The sequence below is a fragment of the Dendrobates tinctorius genome, unplaced genomic scaffold, assembly GCF_039654945.1.
Source record: "Dendrobates tinctorius isolate UK_male_01 unplaced genomic scaffold, ASM3965494v1 ptg000033l, whole genome shotgun sequence".
Taxonomy (NCBI): Eukaryota; Metazoa; Chordata; class Amphibia; order Anura; family Dendrobatidae; genus Dendrobates; species Dendrobates tinctorius.
The window spans coordinates 16,698,937-16,723,304 of record NW_027361701.1 but is presented as its reverse complement, the minus strand read 5'-3'; the positions used below and the strand labels follow the sequence as shown (position 1 = coordinate 16,723,304).

General features: G+C 45.7%; 1 protein-coding gene across 2 annotated transcripts in view; it reads left to right on the top strand.

The window, feature by feature from the left end:
• TXN2 (thioredoxin 2) overlaps nucleotides 1-15,970 on the top strand; it is a 139,709-nt gene extending 123,739 nt beyond the window's left edge. Inside the window, exons 7-8 of one of the 2 annotated variants that reach the window (XM_073573003.1) lie at nucleotides 4,436-4,469; nucleotides 15,686-15,970. In XM_073573003.1, coding sequence (XP_073429104.1) covers nucleotides 4,436-4,469; nucleotides 15,686-15,735 — 84 coding nt within the window. In that variant the 3' untranslated portion in view covers nucleotides 15,736-15,970. The remainder of the gene's footprint in view (nucleotides 1-4,435; nucleotides 4,470-15,685) is intronic. The other variant, XM_073573002.1, reaches the window with a different exon arrangement.
• Nucleotides 15,971-24,368: the final 8,398 nt, after the last annotated feature.

The window sequence follows — 24,368 nt, the reverse complement described above, 5'->3', positions numbered from 1 at the left end:
TTTAAATAATAGAGCTAGTTCTGCCACTTTGATGTAACCTTTTTTTTTTGTAACTTTGGTTTTCACCCTCGATTTTCTTCAGGGCAGGTGGAGCCTTCTGCCTGCCCAGGTGTTGACACTGTGGTGGAGAGAATGCACCAGATCTGGGACCAAGTAGTGGATAAGTTGTCTCTCTCCCAGGAAAAGGCCCAGCGGTTTTCCAACCGGCGTAGGACCGTTGGTCCCCAGTTTAAGGTGGGTGACATGGTTTGGTTGTCATCAAAAAATATCGCTATGAAGGTGGCTTCTCCTAAGTTTAAGCCTAGATTTATTGGACCTTACAAGATTTTGGAGATTATTAATCCGGTCTCTTTTCGGTTGGCTCTTCCTGTCACATTTAAAATTCATAATGTGCTTCATAAGTCCTTGTTGAAGAGGTTTGTTGAACCAGTAGTTCCTGTGGTGGCACCTCCTGACCCTATATTGGTTGAAGGTAACATGGAATATGAGGTAGAGAAGATACTGGATTCCCGTCTGGCTAGACAGAGACTCCAGTATTTGGTTAAGTGGAAGGGTTATGGTCAGGAGGATATATCCTGGGTCTCTGCCTCTGATATTCATGCCGAAAGATTGGTGCGTGCCTTTCATCGGGCTCACCCGGATCGCCCTGGTGGCATGGATGAGGGTTCGGTGACCCCTCCTCAAGGGGGAGGTACTGTTGTGAGTTCATTTTTCCCTTCACCATTGAGGTCTGATGAACTCCCTCCTCTGGTGAAGGAAGGTAGTGAGACTGATTACCAAACACCTGGGCAGCTAGATGATAACTGGGTGGCTGGAATTGAGAACTGGATATAAGGCTGCCGACGCCCTTCTTCCTGGCTGGTGATTTTCCTGCTGGATTCTTGGAGACCAGTCTGATTCCTGCGTCTCAAAGCTAAGTTTTTCTGCTCTGCTTTGTACTCTTCAGTTTTGTTTTTGTTTTGCTTTGTTTTTTGGGAGTTCTGCCATCCCCGGCCGGGGGTGAGCTGAATTCCATTTTTGTCTCTGATCTGTTGATCTTTTGCTCTGTCTTCAGAATATACCTGAGTGCTGATGTAGTCTTTTGAAGCCTAGCGACTTCAGGGCCTGTTTTTCTTATCAGTCGGTTGGCTCGTTTTGATAGGGTTTTTGCGGATGGCAGACAGCAGCTTTCCTATCCTGTCCTATGTAGTTAGCTTGGGCCCCATCATTTGCTCAACCTATCTTTCTATCTGTGTTAGTGTTTTCATCTTGCTTCACCGTCATTATATGTTGGGGGCTGCCTGTTGCTTTGGGGTCTGCTCTGGGGCAGTTTCGTTTTTCCCCCTTTCTGTCTTTAGGCTATGTAGCTCTCCGGCTGTGATCGAGGGGTCTAGGGCACCATAGGAACCCCCCCCACGGCTACTGCTAGTTGTTGTGGATAGGTTCAGGGGTCTGCAATCCGATAGCTGCCAACCTCTCTGGTTTTTCTGGACTTAGCTGGTATTTTGTTTTTTCCTCCTTCGGTGACTCATCATGACACCCAGGGCTGTGGAGTCGGAGTCTGAGTCGGTGCTCATTTTGGTGGAGTCGGAGGTGGAGTCGGTATAAAATGGACCGACTCCTAAAATAGATAATAAATTGGGTACAGTAATTCAATGCAGGATGTGCTGAATATTTTTTCATTGGAATTTGGGAAAGTTATGAAATGTCCTATAAATGGCTGTTATATTCCTGATCTAAGGCTACATTCACATATAGCGTTTTTCCTGTGTTTTTTGAGGATACGTTTTTCAGCTTTTTAAAAAACTGCATCACTTGAAAGGTTTTTGAGCTCATAGATATTTTCAATAGCAGAAGCAGATTAGAAATCTGCTCTATCTATCCATTTATCCATATCTGTCTATCCATATCGTATCTGTACCAAAAAGAATGAAAACTGGGTAGTATACAAACTAACACTCCTTTTTTTAGCACCAGTCAGGTACACCTCATAGCTGCCCAAAAGGACGCCCAGGACAGGCATTGCTCATCTTCAGTAACTCATCAACATCAATTGATAGTTGGAATAAATAGTCTGCATTCATCAACACCACGTCTTCTTAAGGTGCAGGCTTTATTTTCAAGTGTAGGGGTGTGCAGTATGAGGTTCTGCAGCAGCTGAGGTGTGCAGTATGAGGTTCTCCCCCCCCCCCCCAGGTTTGATCCTGGCTACGCCCATGGTGTGAATGTAGCCTGAGGATCTAGGCTTTGTCTTAGCTGAGATAAGTCATAGTGTTATATTTTTTATATATATCTGTATATGTATACACAGTACAGACCAAAAGTTTGGACACACCTCATTCAAATAGTTTTCTTTTCATTACTATGAAAATTGTAGATTCACTCTGAAGTCATCAAAACTATGAATTAACACCTGTGGAATTATATAATTAACAAAAAAGTATGAAACAACTGAAAATACTGTATGTCTTATATTCTAGGTTCTTCAAAGTAGCCACTTTTTCTTTGATTACTGCTTTGCACACTCTTGGCATTCTCTTGATGAGCTTCAAGAGGTAGTCACCGGAAATGGTTTTCACTTCACAGGTGTGCCCTGTCAAGTTTAATAAGTGGGATTTCTTGCCTTATAAATGGGGTTGGGACCATCAGTTGTGTTGTGCAGAAGTCTGGTGGATACACAACTGGTAGTCCTACTGAATAGACTGTTTAGAATTTGTATTATGGCAAGAAAAAAGCAGCTAAGTAAAGAAAAACGAGTGGCCATCATTACTTTAAGAAATGAAGGTCAGTCAGTCCGAAAAATTGGGAAAACTTTGATAGTGTCCCGAAGTACAGTGGCAAAAACCATCAAGAGCTACAAAGAAACTGGCTCACATGAGGACCGCCCCGGGAAAGGACCAAGAGTCACCTCTGCTGAGGAGGATAAGTTCATCTGAGTCACTAGCCTCAGAAATCACAGGTTAACAGCAGCTCAGATTAGAGACCAGGTCAATGCCACACAGAGTTCTAGCAGCAGACACATCTCTACAACAACTGTTAAGAGGAGACTTTGTGCAGCAGGCCTTCATGGTAAAATAGGAAGCTAGGAAACCACTGCTAAGGACAGGCAACAAGCAGAAGAGACTTGTTTGGGCTAAAGAACACAAGGAATTGACATTAGACCAGTGGAAATCTGTGTTTTGGTCTGATGAGTCCAAATTTGAGATCTTTGGTTCCAACCACCGTGTCTTTGTGCGACGCAGAAAAGGTGAACGGATGGACTCTACATGCCTGGTTCCCACCGTGAAGCATGGAGGAGGAGGTGTGATGGTGTGGGGGTGCTTTGCTGGTGACACTGTTGGGGATTTATTCTAAATTGAAGGCATACTGAACCAGCATGGCTACCACAGCATCTTGCAGCAGCATGCTATTCCATTCGGTTTGCGTTTAGTTGGACCATCATTTATTCTTCAACAGGACAATGACCCCAAACACACCTCCAGGCTGTGTAAGGGCTATTTGACCAAGAAGGAGAGTGATGGGGTGCTACGCCAGATGACCTGGCCTCCACAGTCACCAGACCTGAACCCTATCGAGATGGTTTGGGGTGAGCTGGACCGCAGAGTGAAGGCAAAAGGGCCAACAAGTGCTAAGCATCTCTGGGAACTCCTTCAAGACTGTTGGAAGACCTTTTCCGGTGATTACCTCTTGAAGCTCATCAAGTGAATGCCAAGAGTGTGCAAAGAAGTAATCAAAGCAAAAGGTGGCTTCATTGAAGAACCTAGAATATAAGACGTATTTTCAGTTGTTTCACACTTTTTTGTTAATTATATAATTCCACATGTGCTAATTCATAGTTTTGATGCCTTCAGAATGAATCTACAATTTTCATAGTCATGAAATAAAAGAATTCTCTGAATGAGAAGGTGTGTCCAAACTTTTGGTCTGTACTGTATATATGTAATCGATATTACATAGTGTATTACATATTTACAATTTATTACAGTTTTTTGTGTTCTAAAGTTGTATTCCAATAAATATATATTCTGTTCTATCTAAATATCTTGATTATTGGTTCATAAAAATGATTAAATGTCTGATGTTCACATTGTACTACAATACATTTTTTATTTAAATATAAGCAATATGTGTGGGAGTCGGAGTCGTGGAGTCGGAGTTGGAGTCGCAGGTTTGGCTTACCGACTCCACAGCCCTGCTCGGCGCACAAAAAATAAGCCCTCAGCCAGCCCCAGATCATGAAAAATAGAACACTCACTGGAGGTCAGTGACTGAAGGTAACCTCTATGATGTCACCCCCGGTTCCCAGCAGCTCATTCACCAGTAGTTTTCAGCCGGGACGGTCGCATCTTGACACCATTCAGGTTGAAAGCTGTATATCCCCCAGACATGGATTACGGCATGGGACAGAACAACAGATATGGTATATTGTTGGCTTTTTATTTTATTTTTATTACAGGAGATCGAGGGATTCGCTTGGATTAGGCATGAATGTAAGTATAGTTTAATTGAGAGTAATAAAGGAGTCTGTCATTTTTTTCAAATCAAGGACTTTATTCTGGCTGTGTCTTTATTTACAATACAACTATAGGATTAGTAATGGATGAGTGTCTTATAGACGCCTCTTCATTACTAAACCGTGGGTTTGATGTCACTTGAAAGCTGACATCAACCCCACAAATATTTCCCCACTTGCTACCGTTACAGGGCAAGTGAGAAGAGCCGGGCAAAGTGCCAGAATTGGCAGATCTAAATAGATGTGCCTTTTCTGGGCAGCTGTGGGCTGTTATTTTTAGGCTGGGGTGGTCAATATCCATGGCCCCTTACCAGCCTGAGAATACCAGACCCCAGCTGTGAACTTTAGCAAGGCTGGTTGTCAAGAATGGGGGGACCCCACGCCATTTTTAAAAATTATTTAAATTATTAAAATAACAGCGTGGGGACCCCTCTATCCTTGATAACCAGCCTTGCTGAAGCTGACAGCTGAGTGTTGTAGCCCCCAGCTGTGAGTTTTGTCTGGCTGGTTAGAAAAAATGGAGAACCCACCGTTTTGTTTTTTTTTAAATTACCGTATTTACAGCGCAGGAGCAGCAGATGAATACTCCTATCCGCCGCTACTGCTGTCACTATTAGCAGCAGCAGGGGTAGGCTGCTGGGAGTAATAGTCCCCATCAGCTGCCGCCTGCTGTCTCTTATTACTTAAATGTAACACCTTTCTTCCCTGCTCGCGCCGATCGCCAGCAGAGCAAGGAACAATGATGAGAGCCGTGTTCAGCACCCGGCGCCGAGGAACAGCGCTTACTGTAACGCTTCTTCCCCGGCACCGATGTGTGTCACTAGGATGACATCAGTGTGTGTTATGTGTATGCACATGTGGGGCGTTTTATGGCCCTTGCTGACATTAAAAACTGACATGTCACTGTATTTTGCCCACAGACACGGTCCATGGAAACGCACTAACGTGCACAGACCCATTCACTTGACTAGGCAAATAGGGGTCACTTATGGGGGTTCTGTTTTGGCACCTCATAGGCTCACCCAGTGGGGCATGGCACCTGCAAACCATAACAGTAAAATCTGGTGCTCTTTCCCTTCTGAGCTCTGCCATGCGCCCAAACAATGGTTTACCCCCACTTATGGGGTATCGGTGTACTGAGGACAAGTTGAACAACTCTTGGGCCCAATTTGTCCTTTTACCCTTGGGAAAATAAAAAAAAAATTGGGGCAAAAAGTTCATTTTTGTGAAAAAAAATGTTTTTTGGTTTTTTTTTTGGCTCTACGTTATAAACTTCTGTGAAGCACTATGGGTTCAAAGTGTTCACTACACATCTAGATAAGTTCCTTAGGGGTCTAGTTTCCAAAATGTCACTTGTGGGGGGTTTCCACTGTTTAGGCACATCAGGGACTCTCCAAATGCGACATGGCGTCCGATCTTAATTCCAGCCAATTTTGTGTTGAAAAAATAAAACGGCGCTCCTTCCTTTCCGAGCTCTGCCATGTGCCCAAACAGTGGTTTACCTGCACTTATGGGGTATCAGCGTACTCAGGACAAATTGCACAACAACTCTTGGGGTCCAATTTCTCCTGTTACCCTTGATAAAATAAAAAATTGAGGGCAAAAAATCATTTCTGTGAAAAAAAGATTATTTTTACGGCTCTATATTATAAACTTCTGTGAAGCACTTGGGGAGTTCAAAGTGCTCACCACACATCTAGATAAGTTCTTTAGGGGGTCTACCTTCTAAAAGGGTGTCACTTGTGGGGGGTTTCCAATTTTTGCAATTCTGACCATTGTCCATTTATGAGGTAATACCTCTGGAATTCTTTCTTGGATCCTTGTGATTCTGACATTGTTTTCTCGTGATATATTGAACTTCATGATAGGGCTAAAATTTATTTGATATGACTTGTGTTTATTTGTGAAAAAACTGAAATTTGGCAAAAATTTTCCAATTTTCCATCTTTGTATTTTCATGCCCTTAAATCACAGAGATATGTCACAAAATACTTAAGTAACATTTCCCACATATTTACTTTACATCAGCACAATTTAGGAACCAAAACTTTTTTTTTTGTTACGAAATTATGAGGGATAAAAGTTTATCAGCGATTTCTCATTTTTACAACAAAATTGACAAAACCGTTTTTTTAGGGGCCACATCACATTTGAAGTCGCTTTGAAGGGCTATATGATAGGAAATACCCAACAGTGACACCATTCTAAAAACTGCGCTCCTCAAGGTGCTCATAACCACATTCAAGAAGTTTATTAACCCTTCAGGTGCTTTACAGGAATTTTTGGAATGTTTAAAAAAAATTAACATTTAACCTTTTTTCACAAAATATTTACTTCAGATCCAATTTGTTTTATTTTACCAAAGGTAACAGGAGAAATTGGACCCCAAAAGTTGTTGCACAATTTGGCCTGAGTACGCTGTTACCCCATATATGCAGGTACACCACTGTTTTGGCGCATGACAGCTCGAAAGTGAAGGAGCGCCGTTTGACTTTTCAATGCAAAATTAGCTGGAATTGAGATCGGATGCCATGTTGCGATTTGATAGCCCATGATGTGCCTAAACTGTGGAAACCCCCACAAATGACACCATTTTGGAAAGTAGACCCCCTAAGGAACATCTTGATGTGTGGTGAGCACTTTGAACCCCCCAAGTGCTTCACAGAAGTTTATAATGTAGAGCCGTAAAAATAAAAAATCATTTTTTTCACAAAAATATTTTCGCCCCCAATTTTTTATTTTCCCAAGGGTAACAGGAGAAATTGGACCCCAAAAGTTGTGCAATTTGTCAGAGTACGCTGATACCCTATATGTGGGGGTAAACCACTGTTTGGGTGCATGGCAGAGCTCGAAAGGGAAGGAACGCTGTTTGACTTTTCAATGCAAAATTGGCTGAAAATTGAGATCAAATGCCATGTCGCGTTTGGAGAGCCTCTGATGTGCCTAAACAGTGGAAACCCCCTATTCTAACTCCATCCCTAATCTCAGCACACCCCTAAGCCTAATCCCAATACTAACCATAACCCTAACACACCCCTAACCCTAATCCCAACCATAACCTAACTTTAGCCCCAACCCTAACTGTTATGAATGGGTCACTGAGGAGGAAAAAACACAAGCCAAGTCTCAGAAAACCAGAGAGGTTGGTAACTATGCAGATTGCAGATCCCTGATCTTACCACAACTAGCAGCAGTCGTGGAGCGTACCTACAATGATCCTAGACCCCTAGAAGCTACATAAGCTTAAAGCAGGAAAAGACTAAAACTAATTGCCCCAGAGCAGACCCAAAGGAAAGACAGCCCCCCACATGTATTGACGGTGAAACAAGATGAAAACCCAAACAAAGGCAGAAAAATAGGCTGAGCAAACAATGGGGCCCGACTAACTAGAAGGGACAGGAAAGGAAAGACACTGCAATCTGCCAAAAACCCTACCAAAATAATGTCCAACACTTCTGATAGCAAAATTAACCCTGAAGTCACTAGACTTCTCCCACTATATCAGCACTCTGAAATATTCTGAGACAGAGCAAAAAGGGGCCAAACTAATAAGGGACCAAAAGGCAAATACAGATAAATAGGAGTGCAAATTCAGCACAACCCCAGCAGGGGCTGGCTGACCACAAAAAACTGAATTGACCAACAAGAGCAAGTGTGAACAATAGCAAAAACAAACTTAACTTGAGAAGACTGGAGCAGAGCTGAAGTCCAAGACCTGAGAAGCAGACTGAATCACCAGCACCAGGATAGGGCGTCGGCTGTCTTATATCCAGTATGATACTCCAGAGATCCAGTCGTTATCCTCCTCATCAGGTGGCAGATCACTACCAATTAAACCAACCTCACTACCTGCTGTTACCACCAGAGGGAGAACGGAAGGAGAACTCTCAACTGGTGAAGCAGAAAATGAGTTCACAACACCTAACTTTAGCCCCAACCCTAACCCTAATGAGAAAATAAAAATAAATACATTTTTTTATTTTATTATTTTTCCCTAACTAAGGGGGTGGTAAAGGGGGTTTGATTTACTATTTATAGAGGGTTTTTATAGCGTGTCTTATGTTATGTTTGGCAGCCGTTACACACTAAAAGACGCTTTTTATTGCAAAAAATAGTTTTTGCATCACCACATTTTGAGAGCTATAATTTTTCCATATTTTGGCCCAGAGTCATGTGACGTCTTGTTTTTTGCGGGACGAGTTGACGTTTTTATTGGTACCAGTTTTGGGCACATAACATTTTTTGATTGCTTTTTATTCTGATTTTTGGGAGGCAGAATGAACCAAAACCAGCAATTCATGAATTTATTTTGGGGGGGCATTTATACCGTTCCGCTTGTGGTAAAATTGATAAAGCAGTTTTATTGTTCGGGACAGTACAATTACAGCAATACCTAATTTATATCTTTTTTATGTTTTGGAGCATTTATACAATAAAAACTATTTTATATAAAAAAATTATTTTTGCATCGCTTTATTCTGAGAGCTATAACTTTTTTATTTTTCTGGTGATGGAGCTATGTAGCGGCTTGTTTTTTGTGGGACAAGATGACTTTTTCAGCGGTACCACGATTATTTATATCCGTCTTTTTGATCTTGTAATTCCACTTTCCAGGACGTCCACCTGACATCACCATGGAGGACGTCCTCCTCCTCCTTACAGGGACAGGAAGCACACGAGAGGTTAAAGGTCACGTCCCACCTCCTCTCCCTCAGTGTTTTTCCTGTCCCTGCACGGAGGGACACACGAGAAGCTTACCGGAGGGGCTCAGGGGATCGTACGGCTAGTCCAAGCCTTCCCCTGTCAAGAGGTCCCGGGGCCGAAACTCTCCAGTGGGGAGTCCCTCTGCCCCAAAGGCCAGGAGCAGGACGACGCTCCTGGAGGGAGCCGTTCCTCCCTATGAGAGGCTCTCGGCTCCAAAAACTCACCGCCACGGCAGGTGATGGTCGGCTCCCCGCAGGCGGCTGGCCGGGCGGGCACCGACGGACGACTGGCGCAGCCGGCGCTGGGAGGCAGGAATGAGGCCTCCGCAGTCCGCCATAGCAGGCGAAGAGGCCGGAGTGGCAGTCCGCCGCATATGGATGGGGGTTGGCTCCCCACGGCGGCTGGCCGGAGGAGGCCGCCATAGTCACGCGCAGAGCAGGAAGTGGAGGAGGCGGCCTAGCGCGAGAGGCCGCGCGTCACATCCGGTGACGTCAGACACCGGCCTTTGAATCCCAGCGCGCGCTTCTGAAGCCACATAGCGCTCGCTGCTGAGGCCAGACAGCGCTCGCTACGGAAGCCACAGCGCTCGCCACTGAAGCCACACAGCGCTCGCCTCCGGGGTCCACAGCGCGCGCTCCTAAGGCACAGAGCGCGCTTCTGGAGATCCAGGGAGCACGTTTCGGAGGTCCATAGCGCCCTGCGGACCGCGCCAGGATGGAAGGGGTCGCTCCAGCAGGCGGAGGGGTAAGTGCGCATAACGCAGACCACCCTCTCCCACCCATTACCCCAACCCAGATCTGAGTAGGTGCCCCTTCTGTATTATTAGGAGAAGGGAGCCCCGACAGAATCCCCCTCGGGGGCGAAGGACCCGGCAAAGGCCACCTCCAAATCGGTCAGATGCCCAGTATGCAGGGTAAAGCTGACAAGACCCTATGCGGACCCTGTACCTCAAGGGTCGTAGGCGAGGAACAGCCATCCCTCCTAGCCGAAATGAGATCGCTGATAAGGGAGGAAGTTCGGGCCTCTACATCCAGCCTCGCACGGCGTCAGTCCCCCAGCCCAGGGCCGAGTCGCAAACGTCCAAGGTGGGAAGCGGACCCAGAGTCGGAAGAAAGCCCTAGTGAGGAGTCCGAATTCCGGGATTCGGATCAGGAAGAAGAAGGCGAGATCCGGGGGGATAGACAAGATCAGAGCAGGAAATACCTATTCAGACTGGAGGACACGGACGAGTTGGTCCAAGCAGTCAGAAATACTATGCAGATAGAGGAGGTCCCTATACCACAGTCCAGGCAGGACTTAATGTTCGGAGGACTGGTGGCCCGGAGACAGGTAGTGTTCCCTGTAAGTGAACACATCAAAACGATGGTCCAGGAGGAGTGGAAGGAGGCAGAGCGTCGACTGACACTCTCCCGAGACTTTAGAAGCAGACTGCCTTTTGATCCTGAGGAAACCCGGGCATGGGAAGAAATTCCTAAAATAGATGTCCCAGTCGCTAAAGTTACCAAAAAGACGGCTATCCCATTTGAGGACTCATCAGGTCTTCGAGACCCGTTGGATAGAAAGTTAGACGTCTTATTAAAAAGAGCATGGGAGACGTCGGCGGCTCTTATTAGGGCCAACATAGCAGCCACCTCGGTGGCCAGGTCTATGTTTTTGTGGATGGGGCAGTTGGAAGAACACCTAACCAACAAGACCCCTAGATCAGACATCCTAGCATCCCTTCCGCTCATGAAATCGGCTACGGCGTTCCTATCAGATACGTCGGCCGAATCGGTAAGATTTGCAGCCAGAAACAGCTCCCTCTCCAACGCGGCCCGAAGAGCAGTCTGGCTCAAATCCTGGTCGGGGGACAACGCTTCAAAAACTAAGCTATGCGCCATCCCCTTCTCGGGCCTGAGGGTATTCGGGCCAGCCCTAGATAACATTCTAGAGCTGGTGTCCTATAAAAAGAAGGGATTCCCGGAGGAAAAACCCAGACAACCCCAGTCCTTTCGGAGAGGCTCCTTTTCTAGGAGGCAGACCGAGTTCAGGGGTCGGGCAAGGTCCAGTAGAGGCTCCTATAAGGGCTCCTTCAGCCAGACCGGGAGGGACAGAGGTCCTCCATTCACATCAACCTCTAGATCGAGGAGGCAATGACGCCATAGGTATTGGGGGGAGACTTCGCCACTTCGCAGCAAACTGGTCCCGAGTCACCCACAATCAGTGGGTCCTCAGAACCATCGCGGAGGGCTACAATATAGAGCTTTATTCACCTCCCCCCGAAAGATATATTACCCCCACTGTCGTCCTGGAGGACTCCGCAATGTGGACGGATCTACAGGACATGGTAAAATCAAAGGTCATAGTACCAGTTCCCCCGTCAGAAAGAGGGAAAGGGTACTATTCGTCCCTGTTCTCGATCACAAAACCATCTGGCGAGGCCCGTACCATCATAAACCTGAAACCACTAAATGCCTGGGTCAAGTACAAGAGATTCCGGATGGAATCGGTCCGATCCGCAACCCTCCTGATAGATCGGGACGCCGTCATGTGCACCCTAGACCTAAAGAAGGCCTACTACCAGGTCCCTATCCATCCCTCATCCCAGAGACTGCTAAGGTTTGCGGTCAGTTTACCAACCCGGACCTGCCACTTCCAGTTCCAGTGTCTTCCATTCGGGTTGGCCTCAGCTCCCAGAATCTTTACAAAGCTGGTGGGAGAAGTAGTGGCCTACCTGAGAGATCAGGGTATCGTGATCATACCCTATTTAGACGACTTCCTACTGGTGGCAAGATCCAGGGAAGCGCTCGTTCGACAGAAACCGAGCAACTACGGTAATGGAGTTCCTTGGATGGGTGATCAATTGGGAGAAGTCGAACATCAGGCCAGAAACCAGGAAAATATTTCTCGGGGTCCTCCTAGACTCAACCGACAGAATATCCTGGCTACCCGAACAGAAGCAGAGGACTATTCAGACCAAAACCAGAGACCTGTTGAGACGTCAGTGCTCCATAAGAGAGGCAATGGAGGTCCTGGGCCTCATGACGGCCTGCATCCAGTGCGTCCGATGGGCCCAATTCCACTCAAGATCACTGCAGAAAGAGATCCTTGCGAGGTGGGACAGAAGTCGCTAGACAGACCCCTAAGGCTGCCAGAACGAGTAAGAGAGTCCCTTCGGTGGTGGACACGGTCCAGAAACCTTCAGGTGGGCGTATTTTGGACAGCCTCTCCATACGTGGTAGTCACCACGGACGCCAGTGTGTGGGGTTGGGGAGCCCACATAGAAGGGAAAATCTTCCAGGGGAGATGGCCAGTAGACATCAAGACCAGATCCTCCAATTTCAGAGAACTCTACGCGGTCTGGGAAGCGCTACGGCGGAACCAGTCGATACTAGAGAATCGTCATGTCCGTATACTATCCGACAATATGACGACAGTGGCATTCCTGAAGCACCAGGGAGGGCCCAGACATCAACCACTACAGGACCTAGCAGGAAAAATATTCGCTTGGGCAGAAAGAACAGTCCGATCAGTGACCGCAGTACACCTAGAGGGTTCCCAGAACGAAGTAGCAGACTACTTGAGCAGACAACGGATTCGCCCGACAGAATGGGAACTGAACGAAGAGATCTTCAACCATCTTTGTCAGCGTTGGGGGACCCCCAGTATAGATCTCTTTGCAAGCCGAAAGAATTCGAAGGTCCCCAGATTCTATTCCCTGAATCCGACGGACCACCCAGAAGGCGTGGATGCCCTGAGTCAGACCTGGGGAGAATCCCTCTCCTACGCATTCCCGCCACTGGCCCTTATACCGGCAGTGCTCAGGAAAATACGCGAGGACCACGCACGAGTGATGTTGATCGCTCCATACTGGCCGAAGAGAAGCTAGTTTCCCCTTCTAGGAGCCATGGCAGTCGGAAATCCGGTCGAGCTACCCCTGTGGAAGGACATCATCCACCAGGGCCCGATCTACCATCCAAACCCAGCAAGACTTCATCTATCGGCCTGGATCCTGAGAGGGACATCCTGAAGACAAAGGGATTGTCGGACCAGGTCATATCCACTCTACTGGCCAGTAGGAAACCGGTGACATCCGCAATCTATAGGAAGATATGGAAAAGATTCTGTCTGGAGGGTGGCAGGTCCGATCTCGTGGCAGGCACCCCTGACCTCCCTAGCATACTAAGTTTTTTGCAGGCAGGTTTTAATAAAGGCCTTAAGCCTAGCACGCTAAAAGTCCAGGTTTCAGCCTTAAGCGCCTTCTTCGATTACCAGCTAGCTGCTCATCCCTGGGTAATAAGATTTATAAAGGCCACGCAGCGCCTGCGTCCCACGATTAGGCAGCTCACCCCGCCGTGGGATCTGGGTCTGGTACTCAGGTCCCTCTGTACAGACCACTATGCTCTAGGGGAGAAGATAACCATCTCTGCCCTCACCCGTAGAACGGCCTTCCTAGTAGCCATTACCACGGCCAAAAGGATAGGGGAGATCCAGGCCCTGTCCACTAAGGACCCATATCTACAGATAAGAGGGGATAGTATAATCCTAAGGTTAGACCCGGCATTTACCCCGAAGGTAGTCTCCTCAAAGAATCTAAACCAGGAGGTAGTGTTACCATCGTTCTGCGACAATCCCCGTAATAAAAAAGAACAGCGTCTTCACTCGCTGGATGTGAGGCGCGCGGTGCTAGACTATCTAGAAGCCACCAATAGCTGGCGCATTGACCCAAACTTGTTCATCCTTTTTGGGGGTAAAAATAAGGGGAAGAAGGCCTCTAAGGCGTCTATCGCGCGCTGGATTACCTCAGTAATCTCTGACGCCTACCAAGCCGAAGGCGTTAGCCCGCCAGGGTCCATAAAAGCCCACTCTACGAGGGCGGTATCAGCCTCATGGGCCGAACGGGCGGGGGCCTCGGTTGACCAAATCTGTAGAGCAGCAACCTGGGCCAATCTGAATACATTCTGCAAGCACTACAAGCTTGACGTGTTGGCTGGTCAGCAGACCGCATTCGGAAGAAAAGTTCTCCAGGCGGTAATCCCACCCTGAGGAGGTGCTTTGGTACTCTCCATGGTGCTGTCAGGTGGACGTCCTCGAAAATAGGTATTAGACCTACCGGTAATGATGTTTCCAGGAGTCCATCCTGACAGCATGGGTACTTCCCTCCCTGTTATGTTATGCTATGTTGTATTTTCATATGTCATATGCTGTAATATGATTGTTTCATTAAACTGTTACTAGCATCATCCACCTTGCGGTACTTGTTAAATCACTGAGGGAGAGGAGGTGGGACGTGACCTTTAACCTCTCGTGTGCTTCCTGTCCCTGTAAGGAGGAGGAGGACGTCCTCCATGGTGCTGTCAGGATGGACTCCTGGAAACATCATTACCGGTAGGTCTAATACCTATTTTTTGTTTGGCGGTATGATGATAAAGCATTGTTTTGTCTTTTTTTTTTAATGGTATTTAATAAAAGGGGTTAACTAGTGGGACAGTTTTATAGGTCGGGTCGTTACGGAAGCAGAGATACTAAATGTGTGTATTTTTATTGTTTATATTTTAAAAAAAAAAAATTTTATTGGTGGAATAAATATTGATTTTTTTACTTTTTTTTTATTTTTTTTAAATATTTTTACAATTACTTAATTTTTTTTTAATTCTCACTTTTGCACCTTGAAACAATATGGGACACTCATTTTGTGCAGGCTGATCGCTTCTATACCATGCAGAGCTGCATGCTATAGAAGCTGTCAGTGCTGCATGGATTTCTCACTACTTGGCTGTTAACCTGGATGCTGTGCATTGCTATAGTGTGAACAGCGCCGCATACAAGTTTTTTTTATTGTGCATTAATATACCAGGCAACCGCCCCCTCCATGTATTGGTAGGCTGTGAGCGGTTGTTTCATTGGTATTCTTGCACCTGTGTTGCCAGCTTAATTATATGGGTCCACTGCATCCTAATAGTGCATTTGTCTGGAGGCCTGGACGGGTAAACCTCTCTGCTTTTTTGCTGTTTTCTTGTATTATTGGAGGATTTTTAAGTCCTCTTTTTGTGCTATTTCAGTGTTGAGAAACCATGTTGTCATGACGACATTGGGTCCCCATAGCAGCGATCGGGACCCAGTGTCATGTCGCGGGGTCTCTGATCCAAAGGCAAAAGGCCTGTCACAGCTGACGGCCCCTCTGCCTGCTTCCGGAACGCTGCGATCATGTTTGATCACAGTGTTCCAGATGTTAAAGTGCTGAGCGCGGTCCGTGACCACTCCTGGCACTTAGTGTCAGCTGTGAGAATCAGCTGACACCTGGCCGCGTATGACGTACTATCCTGTCCATGGGCATTAAGGCCCAGGGCACATGGACGGGATAGTTTGTCATATGTCGGAAAGGGGTTAATCTATCAGTTTGCATATGGAAGATTGGATAACTTTGATGTCTGCTATTTAAAGGTCTTACCATCTTTGAAAAATGTGATGTAAGTATACTTCGTAATTTTGTATTTATTTATTCCACAGGTATCTGCTGTGCCCACGGTACTTGCTATGAAGAATGGTATAATTATTGATCAGTTTGTGGGTATCAAAGAGGAAGATCAGTTGGAAGCTTTTCTTAAGAAACTCATTGGACCATAACTTCATTACAAATCCAAAATGTACCTCTGTGATAAAAAAAAAAAATTCCAGTGTCCTCTACTACCTTAGTCCTGCCTTTTGCCTTTTCCCCTCATGCAATTTGAGAATTTATTACACAATCCTATTTTGTTTTTATTATTCCAATTAATAGAAAATTATGATAACACACCTGCATTGTTTCTCATCTTTCATGGAATTAAGCTGCACTTGTGTTAGGTAATTTACATTTTCAAACTGAGTGACATCTCAGCCACCCTATTGATTTCAGGGACATGCTGGACTGTAAGATTTGTGAATGGAATAGACTGGCCACCCAATCAAGGGCTGGGACTTGCCAGGCTATCACCATGCAAATTATGAATTGTTGAGCAGCCCAGTCAATAGGGCCTGCTGTTTTTCCTCCAGGTGTCACCCATTTTGGGTGATTGCTAGGGATGAGTGACTTTGCCTTTTTTAGGGTCGAGTCGGGTCGATTCGGGTTTTCTCAAAAGTCGAGTCAAACGAAATCGGCCGACTACCGTGAAAAGTCGGAGGTCTGACTGAAACACGAAACCCAATGCAATTCAATGGGGAAGAAAAGTCGGCAGGGAGTGGAGGACAGTAAACACACCAACAGTGCCCATTTCAATGCCAACGACATCAATTCTTATTACTTAAGCTTGTCAACCTTAATTTACTTTATAATAATAGTTACGCATTGAAAACTGGGGGTTATTTGGCTAAAGTGGGGGGGTAGGGCTGCCTCCATGTTTTCGTGTGCCCCGGGCGAAAGTGTCAGTGGGCCCCTTTAACACATACCACAATTCGATACGACAGAGAAATATTGGTATAGTGCAATGACAAATACTTCACTTCTTACATTACATGACTGATATCTATTTTAAATTCTACAAAAGCTCAAAAACCAGACAGTATATTCCTCCATACAGTATTATGGCCACCACATAGGGCGCCATACAGAATAATGAGCCCCATATATTGCTCCATACAGGATAATTGGTCCCATATAATGTTCCATACAGTATGATGAGCTCCACATAATGCTACAGTATATGATGCTCCCTGTATAATGTGCCATACAGTATAGGATGGTCCCCATAGAGTAGAATGAGCCCCACATATTGCTCCATACAGTATGAGTCACATATAAAGCTCCATACAGTATATGATGGGCCCCATATATTGCTCCATACAGAATGGGCTCATATGTGCTCCATATAATGCCCCATACCCTATATGATGCCCCATAAATAATGAACCCCATCTCATGCTCCAGTATATGATGGGCCCCATGGATGATGCTCCATTGTATGATGGGCCTATATAATGCTCCATAGATAATGGTCCCCATATGATGCTCCAGTATATGATGGGCCCCATGGATGATGCTCCAGTGTATGATGGGCCTATACACTGTGTGCACAATTATAAGGCAAATGAGTATATTGATCACATCATCCTTTTTATACACGTCCTACTCCAAGCTGTATAGGCTTGAAAGCCAACTGCAAATTAAGTAAATCATGTGATTTGCATCTCTGTAATGAGGAGTGTGGTCTAATGACATAAGCACCCTATATAAGATGTGCTTAATTATTAGGTAACTTCCTTTCCTTTGGCAAAATGGTTCGGAAGACAGATTTGACGGACTCTGAAAAGTCAAAAATTGTGCAATGTCTTGCAGAGGGATGCAGCAGTCTTGAAATTGCCAAACTTTTGGAGCGTGATCACTGAACAATCAAGCGTTTCATGGCAAATAGCTAACAGGGTCGCAAGAAGCATGTTGATAAAAAAAGGCTCAAAATAACTGCCCATGAATTGAGGAAAATCAAGCGTGAAGCTGCCAAGATGCCACTTGATGCCAGTTTTGCCATATTTCAGAGCTGCAACGTTATTGGAGTATCAAAAAGCACAAGGTGTGCCATACTCAGGGACATGGCCAAGGTAAGGAAGGCTGGAAAATAACCACCTTTGAACAAGAAACGTAAGAGAAAACATCAAGACTGGGCCAAGGACTATGTTAAGGTTTTATGGACTGATGAAATGAGAGTGACTCTTGATGGGCCAGATGGATGGGCCCGAGGCTGGATCAGTAAAGGCCAGAGAGCTCCACTCTGACTCAGATGCCAGCAAGGTGGAGGTGGGGTACTGGTAACTGCAACTCTCTTCTGATCGGTCTCCCTCTTACCAAACTTTCTCCTCTCCAATCCATCTTGAATGCGGCAGCCAGGGTCATATTTCTGTCCAGCCGCTTCACCGATGCCTCCATCTTGTGCCAGTCATTACACTGGCTACCTATTCGCTACAGGGTCCAGTATAAACTCATCTCTCTCACCCACAAAGCTCTCCACTGTTCTGCACCGCCTTATATCTCCTCTCTCATCTCTGTCTATCGCCCTACACGTGCCCTCCGTTCTACAAATGACCTAAGACTAACATCCCCCGTAATCCGAACCTCGCACCTCCGTCTCCAAGACTTCTCTCGTGCTGCTCCAGCTCTCTGGAATGCACTTCCCCAGACGATCAGACTGATACCTAGCCCTGACCTATTCAAGCGCGCTTTGAAAACCCATCTCTTCAAAGAAGCCTATCACATCAACTACTCAGCAAGCTAACTTTGCCCTGTTCCCTCCTTCCAAATATTATTCTGAATCTGCACCCTACTATTCATCTGTCTCCACACCCTTCATGCACATGATAACTGCACTTGATACTTGTCTATTGCGCTTAAACACACGGGCTGATGACCGGATCATGCAGCTTTATATGAAAATCCCTATTATAATTGCCAGACCTGAATTAACAAGCATTTCTCACCTACTGTGTCCCCCCATTTCCTTGTAGATTGTAAGCTTGCGAGCAGGGACCTCACTCCTAATGTCATTGTTTGAATTGTCTTAACTTGTATTGAATTTATTGTCTGTACATGTCCCCGCTTAATTGTAAAGTGCTGCGGAATATGTTGGCGCTATATAAATAAAAATTATTATTATTATTATTATTATTACTGGTATGGGCTGGTATCATCAAAGATGAACTTGTGGGACCTTTCGGGTTGAGGATGGAGTGAAGCTCAACTCCCAGACCTACTGGCAGTTTCTGGAAGACACCTTCAAGCAGTGTTACAGGAAGAAGTCGGTATCGTTCAAGAAAAACATGATTTTCGTGCAGGACAATGCTCCATCACATGCATCCAAATACTCCACAGCGTGGCTGGCCAGTAAAGGTCTAAAAGAAAAAAAATGACATGGCCCCCTTGTTCACCTGATCTGAACCCCATAGCCTGTGGTCCCTCATAAAATGTGAGATCTACAGGGAGTGAAAACACTACACCTCTTGGAACAGTCAGGAAGGCTGTGGTGGCTGCTGCACGCAATGTTGATCGTAAACAGATCAAGCAACTGACAGAATCTATGGCTGGAAGGCTTTTGAGTGTCATAAAGAAAGCTGGCTATGTTGGTCCCTTTTTTTGGTTTTGAATGTCAGAAATGTTTATTTCTAAATTTTGTGACAAACAAGTGAGATGGGTATATGTTTGGTTTTTATTAAGTTGCCTAATAATTATGCACAGTAATAGTTACTTGCACAAACAGATATCCTCCTAAGATAGCCAAATCTAAAAAAAACACCACTCCAACTTCCAAAAATATGAAGCTTTGAAATTTGAGTCTTTTCGGTTGATTGACAATATAGTTGTTCAATAATAAAAAGAATCCTCTCTAATACAACTTGCCTAATAATAATTATGCAAACAGTGTATAATGCTCCATATATAATGGGCCCCATTTATAATGCTCAAGTGTATAATAGGCCCCATATATGATGCTCCAGTGTATGATGGGCACCGTGGATGATGTTCCAGTGTATATGATGGGCCCATATAATGCTCCATATGTATTAGGCCCCATACGATGCTCCAGTGTATAATGGGCCCTATCTACAGTTGTGGCCAAAAGTATTGACACCCCTGCAATTCTGTCAGATAATACTCAATTTCTTCCTGAAAATGATTGCAATCACAAATTCTTTGGTATTATTATCTACATTTAATTTGTCTTAAATGAAAAAACACAAAAGGGAATGAAGCAAAAAGCAAAACATTGATCATTTCACACAAAACTCCAAAAATGGGCCAGACAAAAGTATTGGCACCCTCAGCCTAATACTTGGTTGCACAACCTTTAGCCAAAATAACTGCGACCAACCGCTTCCGGTAACCATCAATGAGTTTCTTACAAATGCTCTGCTGGAATTTTAGACCATTCTTTGGCAAACTGCTCCAGGTCCCTGATATTTGAAGAGTGCCTTCTCCAAACTGCCATTTTTAGATCTCTCCACAGGTGTTCTATGGGATTCAGGTCTGGACTCATTGCTGGCCACCTTAGAAGTCTCCAGTGCTTTCTCTCAAACCATTTTCTAGTGCTTTTTGAAGTGTGTTTTGGGTCATTGTCCTGCTGGAAGACCCATGACCTCTGAGGGAGACCCAGCTTTCTCACACTGGGCTCTACATTATGCTGCAAAATTTGTTGGTAGTCTTCAGACTTCATTATGCCATGCACACGGTCAAGCAGTCCAGTGCCAGAGGCAGCAAAGCAACCCCAAAACATCAGGGAACCTCCGCCATGTTTGACTTTAGGGACCGTGTTTTTTTCTTTGAATGCCTCTTTTTTTTTCTCCTGTAAACTCTATGTTGATGCCTTTGCCCAAAAAGCTCTACTTTTGTCTCATCTGACCAGAGAACATTCTTCCAAAACGTTTTAGGCTTTTTCAGGTAAGTTTTGGCAAACTCCAGCATTGCTTTTTTATGTCTCGGGGTAAGAAGTGGGGTCTTCCTGGGTCTCCTACAATACAGTCCCTTTTCATTCAGACGCCGATGGATAGCACGGTTTGACACTGTTGTACCCTCGGACTGCAGGGCAGCTTGAACTTGTTTGGATGTTAGTCGAGGTTCTTTATCCAACATCCGCACAATCTTGTGTTGAAATCTCTTGTCAATTTTTCTTTTCCGTCCACATCTAGGGAGGTTAGCCACAGTGCCATGGGCTTTAAACTTCTTGATGACACTGCGCACGGTAGACACAGGAACATTCAGGTCTTTGGAGATGGACTTGTAGCCTTGAGATTGCTCATGCTTCCTCACAATTTGGTTTCTCAAGTCCTCAGACAGTTCTTTGGTCTTCTTTCTTTTCTCCATGCTCAATGTGGTACACACAAGGACACAGGACAGAGGTTGAGTCAACTTTAATCCATGTCAACTGGCTGCAAGTGTGATTTAGTTATTGCTAACACCTGTTAGGTGCCACAGGTAAGTTACAGGTGCTGTTAATTACACAAATTAGAGAAGCATCATATGATTTTTTGAACAGTGCCAATACTTTTGTCCACCCTCTTTTTTTATGTTTGGTGTGGAATTATATCCAATTTGGCTTTAGGACAATTCTTTTTGAGTTTTTTCATTTAAGACTAATTAAATGAAGATAATAATAACAAAGAATTTGTGTTTGCAATCATTTTCAGGAAGAAACTGAGTATTATCTGACAGAATTGCAGGGGTGTCAATACTTTTGGCCACAACTGTATGATGCTCAAGTGTATGATGGGCACCATATGTAATTCTCCAGTGAATAATGCTCCCCATATATTGCTCCAAACATTAAAAAAAGAAATACCTCTCCTCACTGGGCACTGCTCTACTCTAGACTCCTCAGCGTCGCCCTCTTCCAGCTCTGTGCACTTGGACTGTTCAGGCAGAGGGCGTACAGACGTGATGTCATCGTGCTCTCTGACCTGAATGTCACTAAGGATACGCAGAAGAGGTCACAGCGGTGGAGCAGGGAGAGGTAAGTGCTGCCCTGAGCTAGCAGGGGGGGCCCACTCATGGACGATGGCACTGGCACAGGGCCCCTCATAGTACGATGGTGTCTGTAACGGTGAGTGGGCTCCCCATTGTCAGAGGCTTACTGTGAGGGGCCCTGTTCCAGTGCCGTCGCACACAAGTGGGCCCCCCACCTACTCGGCCCCGGCACTTGACCGGGTGTGCCAGGTGCTGACGGGGGGGACAGCCCAGCTAGGGAGGTGGAAAAACTGGCATATGTTGAGGTGTAGGCTGGACGTTCAGCAGCTGCAAATGGAGGAATTGGAGAAGTCGGAGGAAGAGGAGGACAAAGCGAGCCATTTTGCTGGCAACCTATGTGTCATCAGTGGAAGGTGTAACAAAATCCTTTGAAACCCATGCATGGTTCATTTTAATGAAGGTGAGATCATCAACAGTTTGGGTTGACAGCCGGGTCCTTCTTTCTGTCAGGATTGCTCCAGCAACTCTGAAGACTTTCTGATAGCACACTACCAGCAGGGCAAGCGAGCTCCTGTAAGGCATATTGTGCCAATTCCAGCCAGGAGTCCAGTTTACAGGCCCAATAGTCAAAGGGGAATGAACTGTGAGGGAGAACATCGATAGGGGAGGGGAGGTCATTTAACCATAGTTGACAACTGCTGTCTCCTGTCTGTTGCAATCGATTCAGTATTATCAGTCGTGTGAGCGGTCCTTGAGAAATCAGTCCACAACATGGTCATGAAACACCTGTTTCCAATGCCAGTTCAGCTGTGTGCACCACAAACACCTTCCATTTGGCCCAGTACGGCTCGTGGTAGAACCTGCACTGCTGCTTTGTGCTGGCAATTCCTCTAACAAGCGGTTTACCAGAGTTGCTTGTTTGTTCGCCAATATTGGCTCTAGGTTCTCCTGTGGCATGATGTTCTGTAATTTGCCTTTATATCATGGATTGAGGATGCTGGCCAACCAGTAGTCATCATCCTTCATAATTCTGACAATGCGGGGTCCCTTTTTAGGATCCGCAAGAGATAATCACACGTGGGCCAATGTGCCCGGTGTCAATCATGCACTGGCAGTGGTTGGTGGAGGAGCACCTTCTGCCAAATCCACATCTCTCCAGTCATGCACAAACCCTGTACTTGACCTTGGCAAGCCAACATTTTCTCTTGCCCCCCGAGAAGCATCCTCCTCCCCAAAATCATCCCCCTTTTTCTCGTCTTCTTCCCCCACCTCATCCAGGACAGTTCCCTGAGCAGACAATGGCTGACTGTCATCAAGGCTTCCCTCCTCTTCTGCTGCAGACGCCTGATCCTTAATGTGAGTCAAAGTTTGCATGAGCAGATGTAGAAGTGGGATGCTCATGCTTATGATGGCGTCATCTGCGCTTACCAGCCGTGCGCATTCCACAAAACATTGAAGGACTTTACAGAGGTCTTTCAGCTTTGACCACTGCACACCTGACAACTCGATGTCTGCCCTCAAACTGCCTGCCCGTATATCCTCCCACAAATGCATTACAGCCTGCCTCTTCGCACAGCCTCTCAACCATGTGCATGGTGGAGTTCCAACTTGTTGCAACATCTATGATTAGGTGGTGCTTGTGGAGGTGGAGCGATCGCTGCAGCCTCTGCATACGACTGTAGTCTACGGGCAAGCGACGGATGTGTGAGCACAGTCTTCGCACCTTTATGGAGCAGGGCTGTTAACTCCGGATAATTATTTAGGAAGCACTGCACCACCAGGTTCAAGGTGTGAGCCAGGCAAGGTATGTGTCTGAGTTTTGCAAGGGCTATGGCCGCCACAAAATTACGGCCGTTATCACTGACTACCTTGCCTGGCTCAAGGTGTAGACTGCCCAGCCATGACTCAGTTTCTCGCTGCAAGTACTCGGCCAGTACCTACGCGGTGTGTCTGTTGTCGCCCAAAGACATCATCTTTAAAACCTGCTGATGCTTACCACTAGCTGTTCGATAGTGGGACACCTCATGTGCAACACTGGCAGCTACGGATGGAGTGCTCGTGCGACCGCTCTGTCGACGAGCTTTCGCTTCTGAAGTAGGAGGAGGGTTGAACGCCTACAGCCAACTGTTTCCTATACCGTGGGCTAGGCAGCACTGTTCCACTGCCGCTGTCTCCTGTGGAGCCTGCAACCACCACATTAATTCAGTGCGCAGTGATGGACGTAACGGCCCTGGCTATGCCTACTGGCCCATGCATCTGTTGTGATGTATTGCCAACTGTTCAGCAATAAGGTTCGGATATGGCTTTAAAGAAGGCTACTACTTGGATATGACACAAATTTATTATACAATGATCAATCCAAGTGACAACACCAAATCAATGGAATGTATGACAATGATATCGAAATAGAAAATAGTATGATATTGCGTATACTTATATATTCAAATTACAAAGGTTTTGGTACACATACTCACATCAGAAAGAAGAAAAGAATCTTCACTAGGGGTATTTACGTCTGTTCGGAAAATACTTCAACTGGGAGAGCAGTCAGTGAAGACAGAATCCTAGGATCTACACTGTGCCTCTCACACAGGTCCACAAGCTCCCCCCTTCAGTGACTGCTTCACCAGTTTTTATATGCTTTAAACAAAAGGTTTACTCAATATAATATTGTGTAAACATGAAAATACACAAGTTGTCTGATGTTCCAATTACATAATAGTGGCCACCTATCATGAATAAATAACATCAAACAAATCTTGTGTCTTCGGA